This window comes from Drosophila ananassae, chromosome 2R (assembly GCF_017639315.1).
Source record: "Drosophila ananassae strain 14024-0371.13 chromosome 2R, ASM1763931v2, whole genome shotgun sequence".
Classification (NCBI taxonomy): domain Eukaryota; kingdom Metazoa; phylum Arthropoda; class Insecta; order Diptera; family Drosophilidae; genus Drosophila; species Drosophila ananassae.
This window is the reverse complement of record NC_057928.1, coordinates 6435137-6458223: the sequence shown is the minus strand read 5'-3', so window position 1 is coordinate 6458223 and position 23087 is coordinate 6435137. Positions and strand designations below refer to the sequence as shown.

At 46.4% G+C, this 23087-nt stretch overlaps 1 protein-coding gene across 1 annotated transcript; it reads left to right on the top strand.

Moving 5' to 3' along the window:
* The first annotated feature begins 255 nt into the window (after positions 1–255).
* LOC6493768 lies at positions 256–22547 on the top strand. The gene is made up of 4 exons (XM_001958367.4): positions 256–1640; positions 19887–20532; positions 20715–20843; positions 21252–22547. Exons 2-4 carry the CDS (start codon positions 20097–20099, stop codon positions 21881–21883), a joined length of 1197 nt encoding a protein of 398 aa, XP_001958403.1. The 5' UTR covers positions 256–1640; positions 19887–20096; the 3' UTR covers positions 21884–22547.
* Positions 22548–23087: the final 540 nt, after the last annotated feature.

Sequence of the window (23087 nt, the reverse complement as noted above, 5' to 3'; positions counted from 1 at the left end):
TGGCGGGGGACGACGACCCACATAAATCATTCACAATTAGATGCGGACGCAACTGCGGCAACAGCAACAGCAACTGCAACGGCAGCGGCTTAAACACCTGACCGACTTGCCTCCGAAAATTCCAAGCAACCGAGTGAGTTTCTGGGCTCGTCCCTGAGTCTCACTCAAAGGCATTTCACTCGGAGTTCGTGCGGCTGAATGAGAGGGTGCTTTTGAGTGGTCCGGTTTCGGAGCGTTCCACTGGCAGCGTTGCCGCAGCTCCATCAGACCTGTTCCCAGTGCCCCATCGGTCGGTTCAGTTTCAGCCAGAGAGAAACGAGAAACGTTGCCAGCCGTAAAGTCAGCGGGCCGCGGACAACGATTTCAAACAACAAGCATTCGACACAACACCAGCAACGCAGTCCACCAGCAACTCGCAACATTGGGCGAAGAAGACCTGCAACAACATTGGATTGGCAGTCGGGGATCGCATCGGCGACACAGTGTTTAGTGGCCTCTTCTTTGGATGCGATATATGATTTTTTGTGATTTTTGTGATCAGTGATCCGGCGATCGATACCAGTCCAATACCGAAACCGATTCCGAAACAGAATCCGAATCTAAAACCGAGTTCCAGTTCTTCGCGAGAATCGCGCGTTAATTGAGCTGTACGTACAGCTGTAGTACAAATTTGCATAACCAGCGACGACGACGAGGCAGAAGGGGATATGGCCATAAACAAATCTGGCCGGAGCTGAGCGGAGCGTCTTGGTTCACTGATTTAATGCCACAAACAGATTGCAGATTGTAGCTGTTGCAGTTTCTGTTGCTGTTGCTGTTGCAGCCGCGCCCCTTCTTCAGCTGCAACTCCAGGCAAGAAACCACCTTCACCTCCACCTCGAACTCCACATCTCTCCTGGGCTGCCTGGTCAACCTGCTTGGAAGCTTGTTTCTGCGGAAGAGCTGCCGCCGGAGCGCCAGACCCGGCAAACAAAAAATCCAGCTAAAAAAAAAAAAAAAGAAAATTAAACACAACATACACACAGAAGAACGCTGCCGCGTTGTCCGTCGTCTTTGGAATTTTTCTTTAAAAACAACGCGCTAAGATTTACAACGCGCGGACCCTGGCAAAAAGTGTAAGAGGCAAGCAAATGCAGCCGCTTAAGAAAAAAAATTAGCGCATAGTGAAGTGTGTCCCCAGTGCTACTATTACCAAGCCAAGCCAAGTGTGTGAGTGTTCGCGGGCCAAGAATAAGAAGAGCTCGGAGGCCGACTCGGAGAAAAAGTTTGAAAAGTGTCAAGCGGGCGAACGAACGGCCAATAACCCAGCGACTACCAACTGGTAACTGGCATGCAATGCGGCCAGGCGACCCCGACGGGTTAATTACCGTTATCCTTGCACACCAACAACACCAACTGAAACAACAACAACAACTGCGAGTGCAGCCACTAAACGGTACTCAAGTTGTGGATTACGTATACGCCGCGGTGTCGTCGCGCTCGTCGTCGTGTGAAAGGACAACAGCAACAACTGCAACATCCACGGCAGCAACATCTGCAACATCAGCCATAAAAGCCGCATTGAACACAAGGCAAAGTCAAGTGAGCATTCCAATTGGAAACGCATCCGGCTAATTGGCTCACCGGGAAATCGAAACAAGGTGAGACGCTTCAATTGAGGCTCTGATCAAAACAAGTTACGAGTTTTATACTAATTTTTAATTTCATAGTATTTTCGTCACAAAGAAACTTACTATACATTTTTTTCAAAAAACCGAAGCTCAAAGCATTCGATATTTGTTTAAAAAATCCAAATGATTCTTCATTAAATTGTCAATTCGTCGTCATCTGACTTTGGCTTTAAAGCATCATTAGATCTGGCGTATCCATTATCATTTTCCCAAGACACCGTGAACCTGGGAACGGCCTGAAAAGTAATCCTTACTATGGGTCTGGTGAAATGGAGGCTCTTAGGTCGTCTTGTTCGACTATTACGCGTCACTTTGGCGATAACTACATTGATCTCATTGCCCTTGCTAACTATAGATTCACTGACAATTTTTACATCAGGGCCGATTTTGTTGCTTCGGCTTGCTGTAGGATTATCCACAAAGCCCGATGGAGATGTTTCGCCCATCGGAGACCCATTGCTTCCTGTATTGTTTTGTATAAAGTCATTGCGTGGAAGACTGCTATGCCAAGTGACATTTATTGGATCAACGATTATTTTTTCAATCCGTACAGAGGCGGTGTATCCTTTTCCTGGAACTCTTATGAGTGCATTCCCTCTCTCCAAGCCGTGTGTTCCCGTTTGGACTCTTATATTATCATTTAAGGAAACACTATCCTGCTTATAAGTGACTGAGCCATTTACCAGTGACTCTATTTTTTCTAGTACTACAGAGGCAGTGTATCCTTTATCTGGCACCAGTATAGACGCATTTGCATTGTCCAAGTCGTTTGTTTCTGTTTTAATAATTATGGATTCCATTGAATCTTCTCCCATATCCTGATGAGAAGAAGGAAAGGGAAAAAGGGAAAAGCAAAATGTCCCTAGTACGAAAAAAAGCCAGTCCATCGCCCAGGCGGATTAGAATAGAACTAATCCGAAAAACGGAACTTAATTTAGCTGTGACTAAAAAATTTGATTGGTATGACATTTCGGGGCGAGACAAACGCATTTCTGTTGATATGGATGCAAATTTAAGGTAATCGCTAGCTGTGCGAGCTTACTTCTTACCAAAGCCAGTTTACTAGTTCGCCTTTGATCTTCGGTTCGGTGCGACTTGAAAGCCGGCTGAGTTCTGAGCCAATTCCAGGGAAGTCCACTTCACCAGATCCCGGCCCATCGACTGTTGGTCTGCTGCACATGGACTGCTCGTCTCTGTCTTCGAGTCTTGTATCTCTCAATTTCCATTAGACGTAAAGCTGGTTCTGCCCCGGGTTCTGAAGTGAACTTGTGTCGAGCCGCTAAACAATTGATGCTGAAAAATGATGGCAATGACAAAGTGATTACTGCCAGTCGTAGAAAGCGAAGAGAGATCCGAGAATTGGAATCATCGGTCGAGTGAGCGACTGAGGGGCGGGGTCGACAAGCAATCGAAGTTCAAGTTGAAAAATAACATTTTCAATTTTCAATTGCTTGCAGCTTGGAGTAGCCTAGGCCTTTTCTGAGGCAGCAGGGAAAAGTGAAAACGAAACTCGACTGCTCGGAGCAGACAAAGCCGTTCATCATTAATCATTTAGTTTGTTGTTTTTAGGCACAAACGCAACCGAAAATATACCTATTTAAACGTATATAATCGTCTTGACTGGGCCACTTCTTCGTCTTTTGGGGCACGTTCTTGATTTGAATCTTTTTTTCTCCCCCAATCCCCAATCCCCATGTTCCTTGGATGCCCCTTCCCATGACCATCTTTTCCCCAGGTTTGTTTCGTCTCTCAGTATTTGGCTTTGGTAAATTGCTCATCGTCATGCTTTTATGATTTGGTGTATTATTTTTGAGAATTTGATGCGCTCAACCTGATAAGCCCAAAGCGCCTTGTGCTTTTCCCCCTCATAAGTCTCCCCCGACCTCCTCCCGATCCACCTGCATTCCTGACTTATTGTTGTACCTTTCGGTGAGTACGTGTGCTTTTCAGTGTAGGTGTGTCCTCATCACCCAGCCCAGAAAACTTCAAAATTATTCTTTCAGTATCACGACGCGTACTTCCAATCTTCCCTCTTCGATAAAAAATGCTTCAACTTCTTGAAAACCAGAGAATGTGTTCCATTTTAAAATGTAGTTAGACATCAATTCAATAATCGTTCATGACTTTTCAGTTGGACTTAGTTGGAATATCTACGAATTATATGCAACTTCTATATCTATATCTATATTTCTTGAAAAATATTACTACTGCTTGCACATCAAACTTGAATTTGCCAGCTTCGGGGGCAATCCAACCGCGCTCCTTCCGCTGCCACTTCCCTAACCCCGATAACATCCCTTAGTATACCCCATTCCCAGTTCTCGCCCACCCTCGTTGCAATAATTTCATTTCGGTGTACAGTTTATTATATAATTTTTGTCCCTCTTTGACTTTTATCTTACGTTTATTATGCCCCATGGAATTTGCCGATTTCCAGACGCTGTCCAACAACCCACCAACTGGAGGTCAATGTCTCCGCCCTCCACCGACCTCCCCCGATGTGCCACCCCATTTGCGGCACTCGAAGGAAGACACATCCCTGGGATACACATCCTTCGGCCCTCCTGGCTGGCATCTTTAAGAGTTGTAATAACTTTGGCACAACTTTTGCTTATACATTCGGTTTCGGGCCCTCAGCTGTGGGGCAAAATGCTAAAAGTGCTAAAATGCCTTGACGCATTCCTTTGCACTTCTTCTTATTTTGCGATTTGGATGCTGCTTCTTCTTGTTCCTCCGCCAGCTGTCCAAATGTCAGACTCACTCCCCTGGAGCCCCCTGGAGCCCCCGCGACGAGTCGAGTTTTCTACCCACGCGTACACGAATCCTTGGCAGAAGACGTCGACTTGTAATAATCATAATCGTAAATTTGCAAAAAGCTGGCCGGGCAGAGCCGTGTGTCCTGGCTGTTTGGTCCTTGGGGCCCGTTTAGCATTTTGCGCGGATCCTAGGAGGCCTAGGCGGGAGGCGTTGTCGTGGGCGTGGGCGCTGTGTTGTAGGCGTCATCATCGTTATTATGGCCTGCTTTATTTATTCTATTTTTTTCTCTCTGTGTTATTACTGGGAGTTTTTCCTTATTCTGTTTCTAGGGGAGGCGACAGCGAAGCACGCCCCCTACTTTCCACACTTTCCCAGCCCCAACCTCCCCCCTTCAGGAGTGTCCGTCATTGAGGAGAAAGGCATTTAAAAAGTTTTCTAAACTTCATTTTGAAGTTTTATTACCAGCGCAGGATAAAATGCATCGCATTTTCTTAACCATTTCTATTTGCTCCCGTTTTCCGGCTTGTTGTTGAAATTTGCTCTATTAAAATTCCGGGGCGGAGTTATGCCGGCGCAGCGAGTCCTTCTTTTTGTGCGTCGAGGCTGGCAGGACTTTGGCGCAGATGCCGTGGATGCCGCAATTCCAGTATCCTTTGCCCAGGATCTAGTGGGAGGCCTTCATCTGGCGAGGCCATCAGTTATGCAGGTTGCCCCGATGCAGGTCCTTCGCCCCGAACTATCTTTTTGCGTTTCTCGATTTGCTTTTCTCACTACTTATCCTTGCTGGCGGCTTAGCAGCTTTGTTGGACTCAGCCGAGCAGCAGCCAGGGCTGTAGCAGCTGTAGCAGCTGTAGCAGGGAGCCTCCCAAGCAAGGACTCCGGGTAAGCCTTAGTTATGTGCAACTGGCATTTATCTTGCGATAATAGTAAGTTGTTCTTCGCAGAGGCGTCTCAAGGGAAGGGGTTTTCTCTCCCAATTACACGAATCAAAATGAATTTGGAAAAGTAAGCCAAATGATGTCCTATCTTAGCCCTTTAATATCCCTTGACTTGACTCTTAGATACGACAACACGATGCCAATGGAAACAAAATCGCATTCCAGCATATGCTAGATCCATGACAAATATTTGCCAGTCTAAACACTGCACTCCACCCCTTCTCACACCGCCTCTGGTACGGCTTCATCTTCTGCGATTCATGCTGCATATGCTGCCTGTGAATTTAACATTTTCCGAGCTCCAGACAAAGTATGCATTCAAACAAGTCACACACAAAATGCGGGGTAATGGTGATGCAAAGGATGCCAGAAGGCCTGAGCCTGAGCCCGAGCGGGAGCGGGAGCGGGAGCCCAAGGATGTTCCTTAGCCCGGCTTGTGCTTATTTTCGTCCTCGTGCATTTTTGTCCCTAACAAAAATGTTTATCTGTGTAACTGTAAGCAGGATAAACGCACGCTTACACATGGAGGCAGATGGAGATACAGATACATAGATACCCCCAGAGCTGGGGGATTCAGAGCTTGAGCTACAACAACAATAGATCAGTTTAAGTACAAATGGCTGCCTGAGCCACTCCCCCGCCCACTGCCGACCGCCTCTTTCTTCCTTCTTCTTTGAAATACTTTTGCGGTTTCTTTTCTTTCCGCTCGCTCTTTCTTCCTTTCGTTCTTTCTTTCATTCTTTCCCACGCGCCAGCGTCCATTGTTAAACTTTAATGCCGAATAGCGGTGGGCGGTGGGCGGTGGTCGGTGGGCGCTGGCTGGTGGATAGTGGGCGGGTACTAGGTGGAGCATCCTTGCGGGCGTGGCAGGGGCTGTACAAATTTCACGAAAATTGTCCTCGGGAAAACTTTATTTTAGTTTCGTTCTCTTGCTTCTTTGCCCAGATGGAAAGCGTTATTTTATTGAATTTTCCCCTTTCTCCCTTCCTCTTCCACTCGCTCTGGACTCTTTTTTTTGCAGGTTGCAACAGCGAACAGGGAAAATTCTGTTGCCACAAAAGTTTTTCGTTTCATTTTCCATTTTTTGCCCATTTGCCTGCCCGATTTTCCTCGTCCTGCTGGCCTTGCCGGCTACTCATTTACTTTGTTGTCCTTGCTGGTCCTAATAGTTGGTCCACTATATGCCGTGTGCTTCTTGTTGTTGGCTAGTTTTTAAGACTGGCTGTTGGTTTTACGTTGATTCGGTTCTGGCCCCTTTTACACTTTGCAGTTTACAGTTTACAGTTTTTGTTGCATTAGCTGGCCGTTGAGGCGTAAAGTTCAATGGCGGGTTAAATGGACTTAATACCGAAACTTTTTAGAACTTTTCTCCCCACCTAGCAGAACTTCTGGCGTTGATCGTCCTGGGCAACAAAGTGAAAGTTTTTTTTTTCTGTTGAACAGCTTAAAAAGAGATTGGCTTTCCTGCTCCCGCTCCCCAGAATCCCTATTCTTGGCTTTCTTTCTGCTCACTGGCCAAAGGATTGGGCCGATTGTGTGTGCGAAAGTTCGATGGAAATGTGGAAAAGGAATTTTCGACAGTAACAATAAGTGATGGCCAAATGTGGCGAAGAGAAGCTCTTGAAGGATAAAGTTTTAGGTGACAAAGGAAAAAGTTGGGAATTATTTGAAGCGCTTTTCAAACGGCAAATGGGAGAAATTGAAATGGAATATGCACATTTACGTCGAGGACATTTGGAATTGCTTCCGAAATGCAATTTAGTACTATGCTTAGTACCTTAAATCTAAAAACTTTTCAACCAACTCCGTTGAGATATGTTCCCCTTGGACTTTCCTTTAAGTCCTTGAGGAGCTTTACCTTTCGTTTTCGGGGCGCGTGTCAAAATCTTCATTTGCATCACTTGAGAAACCCTTCAGACGAAACTTGGCCAACTGACGGTACTGAGGGTTCTAGGGAAATTTTGTAGCCAGTTATGCAAAGGAGGCCAGCAAACAAAATCGTAAAAAAAACGGGAAGGAATTGGGGAAAAAGGAGTCCCGTGTCAGCTTTTTATGCCTCCGGCCAAAGGACATGCTGGCAATTTTGATACCCGAGAGAGGGCCAGGAGGCTGGCTGTAAAAGGGAGACTTTTCCATGGGAAAAGGCGACAAGTTGTTAAGTAAGCAGCGACAACTCAAATAAAGGGACGGATAGTTTGGCAGCCCTCGGTAAGGGCACGCGAGGTGAGAGTGTTCCTGGGAGGTGCGAAAAAGCCATCGGACTACACTTCCCAGCTCGCCGTCTCTGAAATTTTTCTAAAAGTTTCAGATTGCTTTCCCAGCTAGGTAAACAAAAACTAAAAGTTAGAAAAGCAAGCGCCGCTGAGATTGAAAAGATTTCTTCGCTCCGAACACAATATTAAAATTCGCTTATGCCCAGGACCGAGAACCGAAGACAGACATCTTATCTGGCCGTGGCCGTGGTCTTACCTGCAGTTGTTTTAGGCAGCTTTTGTTTGGTTTCCGCTTCACACTTCCCAAGTGGGTATCGGGAATTCGGGATTGGGGAGTGGGTAGTGGGACTCCCAGATGCGGTTTATGTGACATGCGGGCCAGGGAAACTAAAGAAGCAGCAGCAGGCAGTAAACAAACGAATGCTGGCAGGTGAGTGGCAGCAGCGACGGCCGAAGGATGGGGGGACTCTGCCCCAGGGGGGGTTGGAGGCAGAGGTGTGGCTGGTAGCAGAAGTCATACAAACGCAAGACAAAACGCGGCGACAGACAATACAAGACTTCGAACTTGTCATACAAAACGCTGGCGCGACAATCAATGGAATTTATGGTCGCAGCAGGTTCAGTGCCAGTTCCAGTGCCAATCCCAAGCCCAAGCCCACAGACAGAATCCAACCCAAGCCCAAGCCGCAAAAAGACCCCTTCCCCTGGTTACCAGACTGACTGACACATGCACTTGAAAAAATGTCCTTAGAGGATACAATATTCTTCAAAATAACTGTCTAAAATGTTGGAATTCATTTTTTTAAGCAATCGTATCAATATCAAAACCTTTCATGATTTGGGATTTATGTTTTTGACAACTTTACAAAAGTAGAAAATAAATTCTTCGAGTGTTTTCTTGGCTTAGTGTACTTAAGCATTTTTAACGCCATTTGATGCCTTTTCACACATTCGGCAAAGCGAAAGACAAACACCACCAGAACCCCCCGCCCAAACTGACAGAAAGAGAAAATAAAACTCAAGAAACACTTAGTCAGCCCATCAACGTCCTTAGCCCTTCGTCCTGGCCCATCGCCACTGCCCCTGCCAGCTCACATCCTTTTTTACGGGTTTTGGAATTCCTAAATTTTTTGGGAGCAGGAGTCAGAAGTGCCTTCTGCGGCTTGTGTTTACACTAACAGACCTTGGTCCTGAAAATAAATAGAAGGGGCGGGGCGGAACCGGGCTACTGTATTGAATTTCACGCATCATTTGGCTAAGGTTCATTCGGTTCTTGGTTTTGGTTTTGGGTTTTCGAGCTTGCGAGTTTTGGGTTCCCTCGGGCGTGGGTGCAACTTTTCGACTCTACTTTCTGGTGTGTTTAAAATTAAAACAAACACAAATATCGGACGCGGCAGTCGGCAGTCGGCAGTGGGCGAAGGTGTCGGAGTCGGCGTTTAATTTCAGACAGACAGGTGGAAGATGCCCGGGTTGGGCCAACAAGGAAACGTAATATGCTTTGCATACCCATTTAGTTGACGAGGTGTTCCAGTGTCTGTTTCGGTTGCGGTTTCCTTTACGGAGCTGAAAATGAAGTGGAGTGCTAGTGGGAAAATATGCCAACAATTTGTTTCCGAAAGGGTTCGGAAATTGGGGGAAATTGGGGGTTGGAAATGAGACTGCTTCGAGTGGCATTCCCATGGAGGGGCCGACGATATGATAAGGAAAGTGAAACAGGTTAAAGGGAGAGTCCTTAGGGTAATTTAAGATATTTCCAAACAGTAAAAGCACACACATGAGTCACTGTTTTCTTTTGTTTCTGAAAAAAGAGATGAGAGTTAGTCCGTAAGTATCCAATTTAAATTGGTTTGCTTGTTCCATCCACTCTTAATTAAAACCACTTTCATAATTAAAACTTTGGAGTAAAAAGTATGAAAAGGCGAAAACACAACTCCAATTCAGACCAGAACCCGCCGTAAAACCGCAAAACATATATTCCGTAATTCCCTGACTGCGGAGCGTAAAACAGAAAATACAATATATTTATTTTTGCTGCTTTTGGCTTGCCCCAATGCTGATTAATGTGGATTGCCCGACAAATGTGTGCACATTAGCATTAAAATATATATACATCCATAGATGCGGTAGAGCTGGTCTCCTTTTTTTCTGTCTAACTTTTATTGGGCCAATTAAACTGCGGTCGGGAGCGGCGGACAGTTGAAAAGCTAAAAATATATAGAATTTTGGGTCTCCCCATTTTCGGTGTTGCCATTTAATGTGCAGTCATTTTCACCCAACAAAGACAGACAATCAAGTGGGATTTTTGTGGATTGTTGTGGTGCCTCCCCCGCCCTCGAAACTACTATTGTTCCAACTATTGTTGTTCTAACCGGCGAATGAAGACATCATGATATGATAGATTTCGTCCAGAGCAAGAGGGGGGCTCGGAGCGGGCTGCCCCGACTAATTAGCCATCATCAGCAGCGGCGGCTACACAATTTCCATCAAACAACAAACACTAAACTGCACTGGCTGTTAACCGCAGGTACATGAGGGTCAGGTTTTGGGCCATTTCTTTTTTCGGCTTGGTTCGGGCAGCGTTAGTAACTAAATTAGCGGCTCTGTCTCTTTTTACCCTCTTTGTGTTGTTTTTTCGGGCTTTAGCCGCAAATTATTGGACTGGGGCGCAGTGTTTTAGCCCGGTCTCCTCTTCGTTGCTTATTTTCCAGTTGCATTCGCTGGCTAATACAGACATCTCTGGTAGCAGGGCAAAGACAGAGAACGGGAAAGCAGAAAGCACTTTCAGATAAAAGGTTTTTCATGTCGCCTCCATTTGGAATTCATTCTCATAGCCGGGCTATATCTATGGGTATGGTCATGGTCATGCCATGGCCCTGGACTCTCGGATTCGAATTCGGATTCGAATCTTCCGCCCAGACAAGACAACGGTTTTCCAAAGCAAGAGACTGGGAAAACCCCGCGTCGCCTTCCACCAAAAAAAAATATAAGGAAAAAAATGAAAACTCTTTTTAGGGAAACCGTTGGCCATCGGAAATTATGCATGCAGTGGATGGCAAGCGTTTTTCTTTGTTCTTAGTTGGCTCTAAAAGCCCCTGGTTTATTAATGTTTGTCCAAAATTTAGGAACCTCTATCTGAGTGCTACTTCATCTTCTGTCTGCTGCACTTACGGTGATTTAAGTTGGCTAAAATGATTTCGTCTGTCATTAATTTGCCCGACGTCAAAAGCAAAGTTATTAGCGTGCGGGTTCCTCAAACACGTTTCCACTTCCACTGTCTATCCACTGGATGTGTCTTTCCATCCGTCTGTCTTTCTGTCTGTCTGTCTGGCCAACAGATACCCGTACAGCTGCCGGTTGAGTAGCTTTTCACGTTGTTGTTGCTGGTCCCCTCGTAGAATCCGCTGCAGGCCATTTTGCCGCCTTCTCTATTTTTTTCCAGCCATGTCGCAGCTACTATTTCTACTGAAGAAGCTCTCGAAAGGCGAAGACGACGACAGCTACAGATACAGATAGGTTGTGGGCCCCTCATGCTGGTGGCGGCCACAAGGAATGACAACAAATTAGACAGTTAATGTTAACAATCTTTTATGATATTTACATTTTGGAAAATTGTTAATGTGATTTATTATGTGGAAAGTAATTCCCAGTGTGGGAACATTCTCAGAGCTTTGTTTGATTTGATTAAGTCTGGAAGTGGATTAGGTGGCCTATGGAATAGTGAGCCATTCATACTTTTAACTTTTAATGGAGCTAAGGACCTATTTACCAATCAGATCTTCTGAAGCACACTAAGTATTTTCCATTATCTCCGCTGGCTGAGCAATTTGGACTTCCATTCTTGGTTTTTTATTTTCTGCAAACGGTTTTAGAGTGGAAAATCGTTTTTTTGGGCGACCATCAATCATTTTTCCGAGCCAGCTAACCCGGGCTTGCTATTAGAGTCTGACGTCGAGCCTCCGAGTCGCATCCGCAGCTGTCTACTCAAATCTGTATCTGCGCTATCACTTGCCTGCCACGCCCCCCAGCAGTGCGCCCCCTCTTGCACAACATGTCAACAATACAAATGATGGGCGCGTCAACAAAGGGGCGTGGCCTGGCGGCAGCTAACTGTAATAGAGATAAATTCGCTTCATTTTTTGCTGTCGCTGATAAAACAAAAAAAAAATAAAGCGAAACCAACAAAAAATGGAGCCTGCTTGAGAGGGGGCATGGGGAGGAGGGAAGGGGCTTGGGGTGGCCAAGGGGATTTGCCGGCAGCAGCTGCCTTTGAAGCGACGCGCTGACAATGTCATTTGGCGACCACTTTATTGGCTTTAATGACAGCGCTGCAAGGTGTCCCTTTGGAGATTCCGCGCACCATGGCAGCACCAGCTGTTGGCCATCATCTGGAGTGGAGTTCTGCCAGTAAGCCCTGGTATTACTGCTCTCCAAAAAAAAAAAAAATACAAGAGGAGCAGGGGGCTGCTCCCAATTCCACTCCCACTCCGGAGCAGCTCCCAAGCAATTGCTGGCCCGCCAGTACGTGCGATTATTATCATCAATTTTGTGCCGGCCGAGTGAGTGATGATTGTTCCACCGAGCGGAAACTCGGCAACGTTTCCACTTACCCTCGTTGTTGTACTTCTGGGGCTTGTTACTGTTGCTGTGGCTGGTGCCTCTTGCAGCTCGGTGGGTGGCGCGCCAGCCTCTGAAAAGGTAACTACACCTTGCGAAATCACCCAACAAGAACAGGAAACATGCAGTTAAGATTAAAGTTTACAATTCTTTTCACAATAAACATTTCAAAATTCAATTACTGCAATTAGTACTAATTCATTTTGAATCTTTTGAAGGTACAAAAGTATAAAGTCAAATTTTTTTTAATATTTAATGGATGTGATATAGCTCTCCCTCATTTATCTGATTTATTTTTTTATCTCAAAACAAAAAGTTAAAATTCTTAAAGTGTAGCAAGTCTGGTGTGGGGCGAGGCGGGTGGAAAGGTAACTCCCAAATAGCCAAACAAGCTCCTCAACTCGCAGCTGAAGAGAAATGGCAATGAGATTACAAGACTGAGTATGTTTCATTCTGGAACTCGGTTGCCCAACTCAGCTGGCTTTTGGCCAAGACGAGTCTGTAAGCGTTAAAACGAACTCAAGTGGAAAACAATCTAATTTGCTAAAATGCCTTCCGCTTTCGGTCTGTTCTGTTCTCTGCTGTTCAGTTCGGTTGAATTCAGTTCAGTTCAGCTGAGCTCAGTACCAGTCCCAGTATCAGCTCAGCAAGAAGTACGCCCCCTCTTGGACGGCGCCCCTGGTTGATTTGGAGATATTTTCCTCCTTCAATTTGAGCTTCTGGAGCTGAAGCTGGAGCTGGTGCTGGTGCTGGTGCTGACGCTGTTGTTGTTTTTTGTTCTTCAACTCAATTAAAGTTGATGGCCATTTTGCGTCGACTTGGCCAATATTGTTGACTGCCTTGGCATTGGCTTTTATGTGCTCGGTTTTTAGCCTGGTTTATGAGCTCCCCGGCCCGGAGTTCCTCCTGCCTGGCGTGCCTGCCTGGTTTTTATGTATTTATTTGTTTATAATTCGATTCGAGTGAGAGTTGGCATCAAGTTTATTGAGAGCCATTGAAAGTTGTTAATTTGATGGAGGGCTCTAATGCCCGACAGCAGAAGCAGTTAGCCCGGTAACCCAGAGAGAAAAGTTTCCAGATTGGTCAGTTCCCGGAGATTGGCATCTGAGCGGTTCCCACTTGCCACTCCTCGCAGTTTCTGGCCAACTTTTTCGTGACACGATACACATAATATATTTATGTGTATTTCAATTTATCTTTCAGCTCACATCCAAATTTCTTTATTATTTCAACATTTCGCCCCACATTCCTCCAGATTTTGTGCCAGCTTTGACCTTTTTCTGTCGACTTTCGGACAGGACAACGGCAGAGAACGTTAATCTATTGTTTTCGCCAGTCAAGCAGGCAGACATGATGACATACCCGCACTGTCCCCACCTCCCAGTCCCATTCGCATTATCCCTACATAAAGAATACATATATTTTAGGGAATTGGCGATGTCTTCTTCGGTCGTGTGTGTTTTCCTATTTTGCTATTAATGCCTGGGAAAATGTTTTGCTTGCGATTGGAAATTTGTTTGTCCTGCCATGTCCTGTCCTCTCGGCTTGACATTGTCCTAGACCGGACAGTTGTCCTTTCTTGGTCGTCCTTGCCAGCAGTCTTCCCACTTCCTCCGTTCTGGGTTGTGCTTTATGACTTCACACAACCACTTGATATATGAGGCATTTGCATGTGCCATAAATTGCTGCTGGCTTTGACTTTGCTCATTTAATATTCATAAATTTCTGCAGCCCGAGAAAAACATGGAGAAAAATAAATAGAATAAAATATGGTTGTCGCTGAGGGTTTCGGGGGCTGGGAGCCAAACTAATTTCCACAGCCCCGAAAACTGTTGTCATTTATTCTCGCCACACCCTCGACTAAGCCTCTCTAGTCCGTTCCCGAGCCCAGTTCCCCCTCTACGGGCTGCTAATTGTTTTATGTGCCAAGATTTGTGTCTCTGTCCTTGTTTTTTTGTTTGTCGGGCTTTTGCAGCTCTCAGCCGCCCTTAACATGTTTGCACTGTCTTGGCCAGCCACGCCCCCCGGCAGATTGGGAGTAGTTATTGTTCTCGGGGGGCAGCCACTGCTACAAAAAATGCATAAGGACTCTGGCCAGCTTTGGAAAGAAAAGTAATGACGTGACAACGAGATATTTTAGTTATTGGTGTGGGATTATGTTCCCACAATATTTAGATAATTTTGATTTGAAATATAAGTTAATAATAATAGTCATAATAGCTGGTATGACTGTATCTGTATTTAGCCAGGTGAAATATCCTTCGGTAAGCTCCCAGGTTTTCTTCTGTGTAGCAGAAGGAGTGGCTGTTTTCACTTGCTTTTCGATTAGACTGCATCCTGTTCGCCTGTGCTAACAACAAGGAATTAATTCATTTTATGTTTCCTGAGCGTGTTCCTGTGTGTGTGGGCCTGTGTATCTGTATCTTATGGATACGTTGCTCCGGTGGCTGCTGCTTACGCCTACATATTGATTTTCGTATTTATTTTATTTATTTATATTTTTGTAGCTCTCTGCTTTTGATTATTTCCCTGGGAGTCAGGAGTTGGGAATCGATGGATGGATGGACTTGTGGCTGCAGGCCAAGTCTTTGGCATCTACAGTAGAGGGTCTGTATAGGGAACTCTCGGGGAACTTATCTGGCAGAGAGTTAGCTTTAACGAGCTTCCACTGCCTCGCCTTCCTGCTGCCTCTGCTGCTGCTGCTGCCGGCAAGAAAAATGATTGCGAAAAGCAAAGTGGCATGAGCCAAAGGTGAGCAGAGAGTCGGGCCCGAGCCAGGGCTTCTATTCCTTTCTGCGCGTGTGTGGCCCGCGGCAGCCCGGGCGAATCTATCAACCGTCCTGCACCGACTCCAGCTCCAGCTTCATCTCCGGCACCAGCTCCTCCCGTAGAAAATTGTAAAGCCCCGCCGAGCTGGCAGCAGGGCAGCCTTTATTGAGTTTGTTCGCTGGCAAATTGCATTAGACACTTGGCAGCAGAAATGAAAGAAATGAAAATTCTCTGGGTGTGAGTCCTTGGAGTCATAACTTTTCTGTTATATGACGGGGCCAGCTGCAAGTGGAAATTAAATTTTAAACAATAATATATCGTAAATATGCAGCGAACCCAACCCTAAATATTTCAAGTGCCTGTGGGGAAATCTCAAGAGTGTGTTAGGTATTCTCTCCACAGACCAACTCATCCTTTTTCTTTCAACGGAATGCGTCTTGTAACTCGATCGTCGCCTCACACCCCTGTACTCCCTGTACCGCCGGAAAACCCAAGATACTCGGTCTCCCCCGAAGCCGGGGCATTAATGTCTTATTGACAGCTCGGGATTAGAACGAAGCCAAGTGAGTGTGTTTGAAAAGGGATTATAAAGCGATTTGTTTGTCGAAAATTATGAATCTGGGAACGGAGCAGTCAGGCATCCAGGCAGCCGGGGAGCCGGGGAGCAGCTCCCACACGCTGTGTGTGGTTCAGTCAGTTTTGATTTTAAGAGACGGGAAGACGCAAAGGAGCCGGGAACTGGCAGCTCAAATCTCTTGGCTTTTGTTTGGCAGTCTGCTCTACGGCATTTCACGGGATACAAAGGGTGCTGAGCTGGGGGGAAGGCGGTTTCATCAATTTTGACATAAGCCAAGAGCCAAGACAGCATTAACTAGTTGGTTTTCGGGGCTTAAGACAATACCCGTCAGTCTGCTGTTCACTTTTGTTGCTGAAATAAGGGCACGGGGGAGAAATTTTACGAGTAGCTGCATCTCTTACTTATCTCTTAACAGGAACAGTTTCCAAATTTACTTATCTCGAGCTCGAATCCTTAACGGGGCCATAAACTCTTCACAATTTGTTAGGAACTCTTTCGAGAAAACCAGCATCGTTAGCTGCCTCTAATCTTAACTGCCATCCCCGAAAATAGAAATGTTCGTTTCCGTTTGAGGGCCTTATCTGGCCAGCATGTCTCAAGTCCTCAACAATGGTCGTCTTATCCCACCAGACCGTTGTAAACCGAAATCTCTAATCTAATCGCAGCTTCATTAGTATTATGCATATGTGTTTGGTTATTTCAAAATCGATCTATCTAGCGATCGATCGTAACGAATCGAAGATCCCACAAAAAAATTCCAAGGCGCAGGTTTCACGTTCGATGGTTTCCATTTGAATTTGAATTGGCAATAAAACGCCGAGTTTATCATCTGCCGATGGGTCGCATAAACAGAAAATAAAGACCGGACTACACAAAAATAAAATATCTCCGGACTGCGGTTTTTCAGTCTCCAGTTTCCAGTTTTCCCGGCCCAGGGCCCCCCGGCCGCAACTCGTTATACAACTCTATTAGTTTTCATTTCGTTCGGTCGCGCATACAAATCAACTAATTTGCCTGAGCCCAGATCTCGCTTTTCCCCAACCGAAGTGCACTCGAACATGGATCGATGGCCGCTCCAGTCCGAGTTTTGTTTCTCGTCCTCATAATTTATGTAAATCCAACAAAAGCTGTCGCTTTTATCTGACCCTCTGAGTAGTTCTGTCGGGCATTTGAATAAAATTTCAATTTTCATGCATAGAAATTCCAGCTGAAATGATTTTTGCTCTCCGGCCTGGTAACTCAATTATTGTGTGCATTACCTACCACACACACTTGACCAAGTGCGATACATGGTCTCAAGTTCGGGACCTGGCCAGCAATTTCCTCTTCATTATTAGTGCAAATTATGTCGTTGCCTCGACACCATTTATTTTCGTTTTTCGTTTCGAGCCAAAAATGCCAGACACGTCCTGCCCTGCCAGGAATATCCGTGTCTGACACTTTGACTTTAAGGATGCCGTTCAGTAAATACAACTCTCTCTCTCTATCTCTCTGATGGGCGTTTTTCCTGACAGACTCTGGCATTTCGGGCTTAAAGATGAAAGCAAACAATCTCCCTTACACTGACCTTTTGCAGCTCAAATATTGCCTTTAAATTCGTTTGCATTTTATTTATTTTCTGCGCCTGACAGAGGCTTTCGTTTAAATTCAATGAATAATTCCCCAGATTTTAGCCTATAATTAAATGCTCGGCAACATTTTTCATTTATCCGTATTCAATTGAAACATACATTTTACGGCTGTAGTGGGCGGGCACCCCGTCGAGCCCGGGGAAAAGTTGCCCACATACCATATTTAGGTAATTAAGTTGTCGGGGGGGATGGGTTAATTCCGAGTTAATTCAAATGCCAGCTCATAATACTCGTTTTGGCAACTCTTCGCAGCAGTTTTCCGCGGGGGGTTAGAGTGCATTCGAAACTTTCCCGGCTCCCCTCCACTGCTCTGGCCCCATTCAGCTGAAATATTAATTTTCGCAGGCTCATATTTGAGGGCAAATAAAAGAGCGCCAGAAATATAAATGAAAATAATGTTCAAACATTTCGCACTAATTAAAAAAGCGGGACAAGGGCAAGGGATGCAGGAAGGGGAACAGAACGAGCGGATCGGAAATATAAATATTGAATCGATGCGGCCAGGACATGTGTACTATATAGGACATGTGTAATTGTTTTTCCCCGACCCGTCGATGTGTGAAAGTGCGAGCATCAATTGTTGTGCATTCTACGGTTATTGATGAACGAGCAGCACTCTTTCTTTTCATTTCCCGGAGTCGGGCGTTTCTTGTTTATTTATTTGCTGTTCGCTGGATGGTGTACTCGTACTGTGGGTCGGTGGGTACGGTGGGTGGGTGGTGCTCAGCAGCAGTGCCCGCCCCCATATTCCATTGGCAAACAGAGGAAGCCGGCAGGCACGTTTCCACGCAAAACCGATTGAAACTGAAGACGCGTTTTTGGACATTCAATTGGGAATTGTGAGTTGTGGATTGGGGGCAGTCGGGAGGAGTAGAGCCCACGCACTGGCAGCTGACAGCTGTCGCCGTATTGCCAAAGACACAGCTCCAGCACTCTGCCACTCTGCCACTTTGCCATCAAAGGCAAATCAAAGAGCTCAGAGCTCTGAGCTCGGCTCACGTGACTCCACAATTTATTTCAAGCATGCAGCGAAAATAAATTTATTAATAGCCCCAGTCAGCGCAAAAGAAGAGGAATTGCCGCCACCCACACAGAAAGTACTATATCTTTCTTTTTTGTTGGTTTTTCGTGTTCTGGCCTGGCCCCCAACTCTCTGGCCTGTTCATTCATTCAAAAAAAGCCAAAGATTCGCAGTCGCAGTTGGATTCGCAATTTCGTTTGCGTGAAGGAAGTTCAGTTTTCTGCCGGTTCTCGGGATTCGCGTCAATTTATGCGCCTCACGTTTTCACATTTTCAAGAATGACTAAATATCGCTTACTCTTCGCTCGCCCCTCGCCACAGGCCGTGCTACTCGGATGCATTTCAGCATATGAAGTATTATTTGAGCAAGTGCAATGAAACTTTCCTCGGAAAAGTCGGTAGTTTTTAATATTCCTTTATACAAATATCCGCTGTACATAAAGTTTTAATTAAGAGCTGGCAAGTGGAAAGGCTACACATGAAGAAAACTGTGATACTGTTAAAAAAAAATTAAATAATAGTAGTTCCTTATAGCCACACTCTGGAGTAAGACAATTCTTCAATTATACTATTGCTAGTCCCTCCTTAAATAGACTGGTAGTCCTTCTAGTGACAAATAGATTTTCCACGTGTAGGAAGTTTATAATATTTCAACTGGTTTTTTTTGGGCTTAACCCGAAATGCATTTTCATTTTTCCCCACTGCGGAAAGCGATGAAAATTTCGGCAGGCAGTGCGGCTAATGCCTGAAACGTGTCGGCCACTGATGGGTTGGTAACGGTTCAGAAAGAGAGTTCTGCCAAAAAGGCTGAAAGGCAGAAGTAGCCCCTCTCGTGAAAGGGCTGGCAACTGGAGTGAAACTGATTTATTTGGCTTTGGACTGGCAGGGAGCAGCAGAAGAGTTGGCCTCCAACTAACGAAGTGGAGTGCTCCGACGCCCCTTCATTTTCACCTGCCGATTAGCATTTCTGCTGCTCCTGGCGCTCGCAAATTAGGGCTAATTTATCAGGATTATTGCCTCGCAAATCGAGTTTGTACAGAGGGTATCTGAGTTGATTGCAGAACACACAATGGATGATGCTTTTTAATAAAGCAAATTTGGGGGATTGGCAGGCGGACAAGCAAACAGCTCAGAGCTCACAGCTCAGAACCCAGGACTCAGGACTAGGGACTGTAACTAATGCTGACTCCCATCCTGATATCGAACTGTCAAGCTGTCAATTCTCGTTAGCAGTGGCTGCCATGTGTGATGTCCTATGTGTAGCTGTGCCGAGTGGCTTCAGCTACTCCGAGTATCTGGCAGAAAGCGTTGGCATTGCTGTTCAAAAATTCAATTTCCAGCCGAAAAGATACAACTGGCAGCCAGCTTTGAGGAGGTGGGCCTGTGGATGGGAGCAGGAATGGGGATGGAGATGGGGGCTGGGAGTAACAAATTGGAAATAGGTAGAAAAAGTCATTGAGAAACGATTGCTGACATGAGTTTGGCATTCGACGGGGGCATGTTAGCTCGACAGGATTAGCACTTGAAATAGACGAGTCGACTTTGCTGCGAAACGAAGATATACTATCCGTACATAGCCTGAAAAATGTGAAAGCTTTCTCCTCGCTCAAGTGGAGAAATGCGCAAATACTGACAGCACAATTAAGACTTTAATTGGCAAAACTAACTTGCTTCTTCCGTTTGCATTTTCTTTCCAGAGAACCGTAGAAAGACAAACACAACAGAAAGGCAGAAAAGAGTCCGGAGCCGGCGAAAATCCCTTCACCATGATGCCAGCCAAAGCGGAGCTGCAATAGAAACGTCGGCGATAACTGGCAATCGGAGAGAGTCAAAGGATTACATCCCCCGGAGCACACCCCTCCGGCCCAAACCCATCCCCGTTGCACCACCCGGAAAACTCAAGGAAAATGCCATCCGTAGGAAATAACAGCAACGGTGGCGGTGGCAACGATGTGCGTCTCAGTTACGTTGTAAATCAAGTTGCATCCGTATCTGTATCCGTATCTGCCTCCGTATCCGCACCCGACCCGGCATCCGCATCGGCGTTCCCCACTTTTAGTCCGCCGCGGATTGAGAGCCTGGTGGCCAGCTCGTCGGCGGAGGATTTAAGCAGCTTCGGCGACGTGACATTCGACATCTTCGACGACGATGACGACTTGTTTGGCTCCCCGATGGCCTTCGATGCCAGCGAGCAGGGCTTGTGGAACGGTCGCTTCGTCCCGCCCCCGCCCCGCCCTCCATTCTTTGTGGACGAACCGGTGCTGAGCGACGGCCTGACCACATGTGATTTATGCTCCTGGGCGATGCCCACCAAGAGCACATTCATGTTCGAGGGCACGATAGGTGAGTGCGAATGCAAAGCTGGTGTGCACTGGTAGAAATTTTTGGAAAATCAGGGGAGCACTTGCACATGCATCTGGGTCCTAGACTATTTTTTCACTGCACAGTATTGGTAGTTGGGGGCTGAGGGACATGCTACTACCCGTTACTAACCGTTACGCTTTTTCCGTATCTCCTGTTTTCAGAAAAGGCCACGGAACTGGGCTGGCCGCTGACGTTGATCATCGTGTCCGTGTTGTCGGCGCTGCTAGGCGCCATCATCATGATTGCTGTGGTGCGCTGCCGGCGCAAAAAGTCCTCAAATAATCGCAACGGTGAGTACACACACGTCCAATACTTGCAACATGGCCAACATGGCCAACAGTGGGCGGATGAGTAAACATGGCGAAGACAGTGGGAAGGATTAGAAAAAGTGTTATTACATTTCTTGCAATTTTGTTGCTAAGACTTAATAGATTTTTAGTTATTGTTACCATACAACATATTTTGTTATATTTAATATTTGAGCACTCAGTTCTGTGCTTCCCACTGTTCTTGATTTTGGCCATTACCAGGCCTTTATCTGTGTTGACTCTCACAACATTCGGCGACTGTTTTCGCAACTGTGTCTCACCAACTTTTCCCCCTTTTCTGCTCTTTTCCGGCACCTGATGACTGTTTTTTTGTGGCATCTCCTCCACCGACTCCTCCACTCCAACTCCAACTCCATATTCAACCTGCAGACACGCACGTGCAGTGGTGGTCCCGCAACAAGCGCGCCCACGGCAACGGACTGAATGGTGCGGGCGTGGCCGGTGGTGCGGCGGGAGCTGCTGGAGGCGCTCACCTCAACCACCACCTGAACCACCACAGTGGCAGCAGCAGCACCATAAACAACAACCACCTGAGGAGGAGCAACATCTACACAGCCCACCCGGCGGACAGCATACGGGGCCTGCAACCACTGCCTCTGCCTCTGCCCCACCTGCCGTCGGGAGGAACATCGCCCGCGTCTGTCTCGCCACCTGCCCCGCAGCACCAGCAGCATCTGCAGCAGCCGACGAACCATTATTTCCACCCATACCAGCAGCAACAGCAGCATGTGCACCACACTCATACACATTCGCACCACCACCAGCACCCCACGCACCACCATGTGCCGCTGTACCCGCTGGACTGCGACGAGGATGCCGCCTACGAGGAGCCGGAGTACCACCAGCCACAGGACCTCCACTCCGCGAACAGCAGCAGCTCGTTGTCCACGGCAGGATCGTCGCCCCTGCCACCACTGGATGGGGGAGGAGCCACCGGCAGTGGGGCGGGTAACCACTGGCCACCAGCTGCTGCCACAGCCACAATGGTGATAGCCAGCTGAGAACAGGGCCAGGACTGCTCCTGGATCTGGGAGCAGTGATGGAGAAAGGGAATGCTTTCTGAGCCCACTTAAGATGCAGCGCACATGGGCGGTGCAGATCATAAAGGGGATTACACGTAACAATTTTGTGAAGTTTATTTTTTCCAGTTCATCCAAGGACTCTTCCCGTCCGCCCTGTCCCGACTCACTGCCTGCGTGTGTGTGTGACTATGGCTGTTGCTGTGTTTGTGTCTCCAATTGGGAAAACCGAAACGAATTTAGTGTCACTTCCGTTTCCGTTTCGCAAACTATCGAACCAGACAGGACGGCGGGAGGATGTGAGAGGGTTAGGTGGAATGGCTGTGGTATGTGGCACATTCCAGATACCCGGGCACATGCTCTTTACATGCCAGCCACGTTTTATCCTTTATTGCCGCTCGGCATTAGAACTGGGATTTTGTCGGATTAAAGCAAATAAAGGGCGTGCTTTCTGTTTGCACCCAACTGGCAACTGCCGATGATGCCACAAGTTTAAATCGGAGCATCCTCGAAACTTTTTTCGGGGCATGCCAGGATGGGTCTCCCTTTGAAATAAAAGCCATGAGTGAGCTCGCTAAAAGCAAAATGTGCAAATATTTTATTTGCCATAATGATAGTGGAAGGAATATACCCCCGAATACCCTTTCTCACAAGATCCTATACATTTCCCACTTGTTTTTGTTTAAATAGACATTTTCGGCTAAGCTGTAGTGGGGATGGCATGGCTGTGGCTAGGTATTCGGGGAAAATGGATTTGAGACAGGCACTGGACCGCAGCTTTGTGGCTTTTCACTTCATTCCGCCCTTGTTCTCCATAATGACGAGAGCAAATTGGTTCTGGATGGCCCTGGCCAGGCCAACTGAGTCGAAATCTAAGCATGTTTAAGCGCAAATCGAAGCTATAGTCCAGCCAGCAGAAGAAACAGAAACGAAGCTACTTACAGAATAAAAACTCGCAAAATCATCTCTTTAATCATTAATCAAATTATGAGCTCAAGCATCTAATAGCATTTGCATTTTTAAATAGGTACTCGTAATAACAAACTCATGACAAGCATATCAAACATTAACTCGACAGCCAGCAGCCAACAAAAAGTACTTAAAACAATCAAGCATTTGCATAAACCTAAATGTAAAAGTAAAATGGTAAAAAGTAAAAATATGAAAACTCAGAATTATGAAAAAC

Coding starts and splice junctions, on each gene's coding strand:
- LOC6493768 (XM_001958367.4), top strand. CDS start 20,097: ATGCCATCCGTAGGAAATAACAGCAACGGTGGCGGTGGCAACGATGTG. Junction 20,533..20,714: donor CATGTTCGAGGGCACGATAG/GTGAGTGCGAAT, acceptor TCCTGTTTTCAG/AAAAGGCCACGGAACTGGGC. Junction 20,844..21,251: donor GTCCTCAAATAATCGCAACG/GTGAGTACACAC, acceptor TTCAACCTGCAG/ACACGCACGTGCAGTGGTGG.